At 40.8% G+C, this 7,369-nt stretch overlaps 2 protein-coding genes across 5 annotated transcripts in view; both read left to right on the top strand.

Moving 5' to 3' along the window:
- The window catches only part of xrcc4 (X-ray repair complementing defective repair in Chinese hamster cells 4), a 27,974-nt gene extending 24,354 nt beyond the window's left edge, over positions 1–3,620 (top strand). The window contains exon 8 of one of the 2 annotated variants that reach the window (XM_057320668.1): positions 3,277–3,620. In XM_057320668.1, coding sequence (XP_057176651.1) covers positions 3,277–3,391 — 115 coding nt within the window. In that variant the 3' untranslated portion in view covers positions 3,392–3,620. The remainder of the gene's footprint in view (positions 1–3,276) is intronic. The other variant, XM_057320667.1, reaches the window with a different exon arrangement.
- A 435-nt stretch (positions 3,621–4,055) lies between these two features.
- The window catches only part of vcanb (versican b), a 25,959-nt gene continuing 22,645 nt past the window's right edge, over positions 4,056–7,369 (top strand). For 2 of the 3 annotated variants that reach the window (XM_057320665.1, XM_057320664.1), the window contains exons 1-3: positions 4,056–4,633; positions 5,406–5,476; positions 5,701–6,087. In XM_057320665.1, the coding sequence (XP_057176648.1) occupies positions 4,164–4,633; positions 5,406–5,476; positions 5,701–6,087 (928 nt within the window). In that variant the 5' untranslated portion in view covers positions 4,056–4,163. Of the gene's footprint in view, positions 4,634–4,842; positions 4,899–5,405; positions 5,477–5,700; positions 6,088–7,369 lie in introns of all 3 variants that reach the window. The other variant, XM_057320666.1, reaches the window with a different exon arrangement.

Raw genomic sequence — 7,369 nt, 5'->3', positions numbered from 1 at the left:
TCTCTCTCTCTCTCTCTGTCTCTCTCTCTCACTCTCTCTCTCTCTCTCTGTCTCTCTCTCTCAGTCTCTCTCTCTCTCTCTCTCTCTCTCTCTCTCTCTCTCTCTCCGTCTCTCTCTCTCTCTCTCTCTCTCTCTCACTCTCTTTCAAGATTCAAAGAATCTTTATTGCCAAAGCACAGGAAAATTAAATTGAAACATTATGCACAAATACAGATTAAGATAAAAATAAAATAAATTAAAAGTATAAACATATCAATATAAACTGAAAAACTTTCTCTCTTAATCACATCCAGATCTTCACATCTTCCGTCTGTGATATTTTAAAAGAAATAGAAGAAGTTTCTTCTAAAACGCAGACAATTCTCCCCCATACCCCACAACATGAATCAACAGAAGTGAATATTGTGCGTTCAGCATCAAAGCTCTCCCTGCAGCGCCGGCGCTGTGCCGTAATGACTTCCACATGATCACGTGTGTGTGTGTGTGTGTGTGTATTTACATGTGTGTGTGTTTACTGTGAGATCAGATCACTGCAGATTTCTGATGCTTGACTTGTGTCAAGTGTTTATATTACTTGAGGTCTCATTCATATCTTGAAATACACAAATCATTCATTCACTTTCTGCAGGAGCGCCAGTGAAAAATATCTTTAAATCATGAAAACAAAATATATTTAGAAGAACCAACACTGTATAAAAACTGCAAACAGTCATTTCAACTCAATGCTTTAAATCTGAAGAAGTTCAACAATTTCAACTTTTTATGAAAAGTTTTTAAATTGTCTAAAATGCATTTAAAATCTCATTAAAATCTCGTTTGTGGTGAAGTTTGTCTCTCATTATATAAAGAAATGGATTTAGAAGAAGCGCTGGAGTGCAGCATCTGTTCTTCCTCTTGAAATAGAAGCTGTGTTTAGTTTCAGGTAAAGCCACTGTGAGCATCTGTTTTCCAGGAATGTGAACGCTGAGATCTGAATGAGATTGTGGAGTCACACTGAATCTCACACTGTCATTATCAGATCGAGTTGACTGTAGAAAACAAACAAACTTCTACCGGAGGAGCGGCTTCGGCGGATCTTTTGATTTCTTGACATTTGTCAATCCTCTCCAGGCTGATAGTATGTCTGTATTTTTCACTTATATTTGTGTATTTCAGTAGTTCGTGAATGAAGGGTTTGTGATGTCACGGACACACACGGCTGTTTCTAATAAGAGTTTGTTTCCAGGAGACGGATCTTCAAGAGTGTGTGGATGCTTTATGTGAACGCTGTTAACTTTTAACAAACTCGGGTTTCCCCCTCACAGCGAGCCTTATTAAAGCTCACAAATATCAGAAGAAAAAAGCAACAGCCTTCAATATCTTCCTAAAACTTCAAGTCTGCACACATGCATTATAAAGTCTAGTCAGCGGTGCTGTATTAATAATTGAGAAATCATTTTAACCATTAAAATGTGTGTTATAAGAGATCATGATGCTTTTCGTGAATATTGGGTTGTTTCTTTTCACAGTGAAAGGTGTGTTCCGGCGATCTGAGATCTTTAAAATAGCTGATCTTTGAATTGAGTCCTAAATATAAAATCGGCTTTTGCCGTTTGTGCTACGAACATAAATGATTCCCCAAATCATGTTGCTAACATCTTTCAGATCGTTGATCATTTTCCAGCGTGCACAACATGAACAATCCATTAAAACCATTAAATAAGTATTGAAAATGTGCACATGACAATGCTTTTAAATAACTATAAAAGTGATGTTTAGTCAATGCTGATCTTTAATCTGCTCACTGATTGGCTGGCGTTTGTTTGCATGTGTTTCAGTGGTCAGCGCTTTGACCAAACCTGCTGTTTTCACTTGACATCTGGAACATTACCTCCATGAATCCGGTCGACAGGAACGCGCTTGAACTCTTTCTCCTTTTAATTATTCCAGGAGCAGTAAAAGTGTCGGGAAATGAAGGTGTTCCACATTCTCAGTTCAGCTGGTAGTCGAACCTTTCCACACCAGATCGTGTTTTATTACGGTCAATTCATCACCGCCAATCAGCACAGCGTCTCTTTCGGTCACTTTTAAAAGCCGTGATCTGGTTCTTCTCTCCTCAAACTTCTGCGGAACTTTGTTAATACTGAAATTGTTGTTGTTGCATGAAAAGTGAAACCGTCTCTTTTTGTGTTCCGCAGAGCGACACACGTGTAGAAACAAGCTACGGATTACATTTACATTGAGTCATTTAGCAGACGCTTTTATCCGAAGTCACTTACAGATGAGGGAAGCAATTGGAACAACATAAGGACAAGAAAAAGCAAACTTTCTTTGCAATAAAAGAAACCTGCTCTCATGTAGCCCGCCACAGTATACAGAGCGAAGAAAAGAGTAGAAGTCTGAAGTGATCAGTCGTCTCTTTTTAATGATGAAAAGTGGTTTTGGGAATGATTGTTTTGGAGCATGTGTCTGACCCTTCTGTGGATGTGTGGATGTTGACCATGTGTTCTTTAGGGCTCCGAGCTTTGCTTAAAAGGCTACATGATCCTCAGCACATCCTGAAATTAACAGGCTTACGCCACCATAAATCTCATTTCTGTTCCCTCTGACCTGATTTCTTCCAGTGCTTTGAAACTCCGTCCGTACTTCATATCGAGAGGATCCTGGAGCTTAACCTTTTCTCCCCGCTTTATTGCTGAGCAAGACTTTTTCACCTTCTGATCTTGTTAACAAACTTTTTGCAAAGCAGTGAAAATCCCCGACTGATTCAGACTTCAGGTTTTGTTCTTTCTCTTCTCGTTCTGTACAGTAATATTCAAACACTGAGACATGTCAGCGTGTTTAAACTCCTTTCCCTGCGTTTATTGAAGCACGCGATGAAGCATCTCGAATCATGTTGAGCAAACCTGTATCTGCTTTTGCACAAACCTGTCGACATTCATGCCAGTTAAGCTTTTATACTGATTTCAGAAAGCTTTGAATTGTACTCGGGTGTTTTCTTCAGATGTCCACATGGAAAGTGACGCGGGCTGATCTGTGTACATGACTGTGAATGTGTGTCTAGCATCAATAAATGTGTGACACTAAAAGCTCTTGACATGCAAGTGATTATAGAAGAGCTGTATTACTGCACACCACTGTACAACATCATGACTTTAATGGGCGAGCGTTTGACTGGGTCACTGTAATCACCGAGCGGGAAGAATTTACTTCTGTGTCACGACTTATAATGACTTCTGCTATGTATTTAACCTTTCACCTTCACTTGACAGTTCTTCCTTCACTTTGTCATTTTAGAGAGAAGCCGACAGAAGAGGCCAAAGCAGAAAGCAGCAGAACTCCAAAAGTCCAACAGAGACCGGCCGCGGCCACAGCCGTTCCTGATCCAGATGACCTGTTTGAGGATTTCTGACCCTCATCTGAGGACCAGCCTGACTTTTGGCCTGGTTTCAACTCTATAGACATACCTTTTTAAGATGGTTTATCATAGATATGAATTCGTTTTTACCATATGCCGCAAAAAAGAACTTCTCTGTAGAAAAGTGCTCTGTAGTTTGGGTTAAAACAAGCCAGCATTGTTTTAAAGAGTGGAGTAACATTTTAAATGAATCATTTTTTACCTCAGCAAATTGTGATTAAGTTCATGTAATAAATGAAAATACTTTCAGAAGGAGTTGTTTATTATAAGCGATCCTTTTTTTATATTTTGAGAGTTTGGTGTGGAACTCACACGTGAACTTTTCTGCAAATGACGCAACACGGGGCTTCTACTCAAAAGATCAAATAAACTTCCACTGACGGAGAAACTCATGTCGTATTTAGAATATCATGGAGACTTTTGTCTAGCAACGCACAAACATTTACTCTGACAATGTTGCAAAACGCTTTCAAGCAAAGCACCTGAAACACGCAGTTTGTTCGGTTATGGTCTGTTTCATCTCTGCGGTGTGATGAGTGGAAGGTGTTGGTGTCGCTTCAGGAGATAACCACACCGAGCTCGGGCAAGCTCCTTTAAGCCGAGTTGGGTGTTCACATCAGTTTAACAACACTAATTTCATCACTTTCACACCCGTTACTGTATCAGCACCTTCTCACGGTCAGATCATAGGTGCGCGCGCACAGACCCGCAGATTTACACGAGGGCCAGGTTTGTGGGTGAAGGAGTGTTGATCTCACTCGGAAAGATGAAACGCGCTCTTCTTACAGACACTGAGTTTGATGTCGCGGCGCACTTTGGGTTTGCGGTTTTGAGCGCCAAATTTCTCCGCAGATTCTGCCTCGCGCTGCGAACATCGCGTTCATTAGATGGATGTCTACTGGAGAAGTCACGGACGCATTGTTTCATTCCATGCTGTGTGGAAGTCGCTCGTGCTAGTTTTGCAGTGATTTGCATAGAGACCCAGAGAGCGCAACATCACTTCTGCAGGGATGGATCAGATGAGCTTTGGGGTGGGTGGGCGCTCTCTGCCCCTCCTTCAGTCCTGACGAAATCATGGGTGGACGTGGAATTTGAAGTTGCTGCCGGCTCATGTCTCCATTCTTTTCGCTGGCACCAGAGGAAGAATAAGCATCAGAGATCTTTGCACTGGTTTGTAGGATCGGAACTCCGACACGAATTTGGGTCAATCGCAAGTCTACTGGATAAAACTATACAGTGAGTGTATGGATGATTATAGGATGATTAATATGACAGCAGAGCTGAATATGGTCTATTATTTGCTCCAGTGTACGTGAATCTCTAAAATTGAATGAGAATCTGATGCTTTATATGAAGCATTATTATGCGAGTGAATGAATGTCATTGTGTGTCAGTTGAGCTCGTCTTTGTTTCAGCAGATGTCTTTGTCTTTCTTTCCATTGCAGTAAATCTTGTATGTGATCATGTACAGTATGAGCTGTCTGCATGAACGCGGATTGAGGTGATTTCAGACCAGTGTTTAGATAACATTCACATACACACTGAGCTCTGTTTGCATTCTCATCAGGACAGATAGAGACTGGATGGGGTTTCTTCAATGTAATGTTTCATGCTTATTCAGTAAAGAAGGATATAGTAAGATGATGTTTTGTGTATCGCTCTCTAGTGTTTACAAGTGTGTATTAAACATGGGCGGATGAGAGAGAGAGAGAGAGAGAGAGAGAGAGAGAGAGAGAGTTCTGTAACAGAACATGAGGATTCTGTCTAATCTTGATTTGATTTCTCCTTAAGTGAAGAGCAAACGTATTCGTTTTCAATTACGATTGCTATGATTTAAAGCATTAGTAAACTTCTTCTTAAAGCTGTATGTTGGAGACGACAGCAAACAGAGAATGAGTCTTTAGCTGGACCTGGACCAAATACACGAACAAACGTTCAACTTTTTGCTGTTGAGCCCACATTTAAGAGTATTTGTTAAGTGATTTATTTGCGAAATATTTCTTGACAGATTGGAGATGTTATTGGACGTCAAGCACATCTTCTGGTTCATTTGTGTCTGCAGCGCTGTAACGCAGGACGGTAAGATTTTTCACATCTTTCAAATGAATTTCTCACGGTTAGGATCTTTAATGTAGGCTGAACTCAGATCAGTCAAACCTCCTGTGTGCTGAATAATAACTACTGTATGAGAGCAGGACCGAAGCACGATCATGTAAAAAAAACTGAAGAGTTAAAAAACATCTTCATATTCATCTCACTTTCAGTGTCATCACAGAGATGATTCTGTTGTTTCTTCTTCCCAGACTCATCGGTGCGTCGGATGAGGGTGGAGAAAAGTCCTCCGGTTCGAGGCTCATTGGCGGAGCAGGTGGTTCTGCCCTGTCATTTCTCCATCCTACCGTCCCTCGCTGGCACCACCAGCCCCCCCAGCGGCCATCAGGACCATCTCCGCATCAAATGGACTAAACTGGAGGGAGAAACAGAAGTCACGGTGCTGGTGGCCCAGAATGGGGGGATCAAGGTCGGGTCAGAATTCAAAGACAGGGTGTTGGTGCCCGGCCACCCTGAGGACAGGGGTGACGCGTCTCTGACCATCGTGAGGCTCAGGGCGAGTGACGCGGGGGTCTTCAGATGTGAGGTGATGCATGACATTGAGGACACTCAGGATTCGGTCAGCCTGGATGTCAGCGGTTAGTGTTTCTCTTCACACGACACAACAGCAAAACGCCTAAAACATGAAATGAACAGTGACCTGACCTGACTCTTAAAGTGATAGTTCAGCCAAATCATCATCTATGTTCTCTCATGTGTTTGTAAATGTGTACGTGAGTCTTTCTTCAGTGCAACACAAAATAGATATTTTGAGACATGTCTCGGTGGATTTGTGAAAGTTCAGTGTTGTTTGATATTAACATTCTTCAAAATATCTTCTTTTGTGTTCTGAAGTAGAAAGAAACTCACACAGGTTTAACATGACATGAGGATGAATAAATGATGAATATATTCTCATTTTGGGGTGAACTGTGCCTTTAAGAAACACGCATGATTGTATTGATAGGATAAACATTTCAATGATGTCACCAAGCCAGCTCCTCCCACTACCTGTGTGGGTAACGCCCACGTTTTACGATCCAATCAATTCCCATTGGATGACCTACATGTCATGTTTCACTGTGAAATAGCGTGTGAATGTCATTTCATCTTCTAGTGTGATGTTCTCATGTCAGACATGTTGTGCTCTTGTACACGCGTGTGTGATGATGTCATCAGTTCTAGAAGCCAAAATGTAACGGTGGCCCTGTGTGGAGAAAAGAAGGAATGGGTTATTTTTCTTTTCTGCTGTCTGGAAAATTACTTTCTGAGTTTGGAATCATCTCAAATGTTCAACAAGGCTCTATTGTATAGAGGAGGAGAATTAATTATTATCATTAAATGAAGAAAAAACATTTTTTAGGAACAAATGTCTGAAACTATTAAAACTATTACTAAATTAAACTATTAACTGTTTCAAATGAGGTGATGAAATGTAGTTTTATTGTTAAATGGTTTAATCTAGAAAATGTTATATCTTTTCTATATAATGCCAGAATAGGACACATAGATATTAAATAAATGTTCAAAATTTTAAACAACATTTAAACCAGATAACTACATTAAATTCTGTAAACTCTGGTGACAGTAATGCACTTATAACAGAAGTAATGGAGCAATGTTAAAAAGTTGAATTACACAGTTTCGAAAGTAATGTCATGAGACCTAAACATTATATACTGTATGTTTACATATACAACATTCCTGTGTGTGTGCGTGTGTGTGTGCGCGTACGTGCGCGCATGTGTGTTTGTGTGCGCATGCGTGCGTGTGTGTGTGAGTGTGAGTGTGTGTGTGTGTGTGAGCGTGTGTGAGTGTGTGTGTGTGAGTGTGTGTGTGTGTGCGTGTGTGTGTGTGAGCGTGTGTGTGTGTGTGAGTGTG

Source organism: Triplophysa rosa, linkage group LG22 (assembly GCF_024868665.1).
Source record: "Triplophysa rosa linkage group LG22, Trosa_1v2, whole genome shotgun sequence".
Lineage (NCBI taxonomy): Eukaryota > Metazoa > Chordata > Actinopteri > Cypriniformes > Nemacheilidae > Triplophysa > Triplophysa rosa.
The sequence above is the reverse complement of the archived record's forward strand: the minus strand, read 5'-3'. Positions and strand labels throughout refer to the sequence as shown.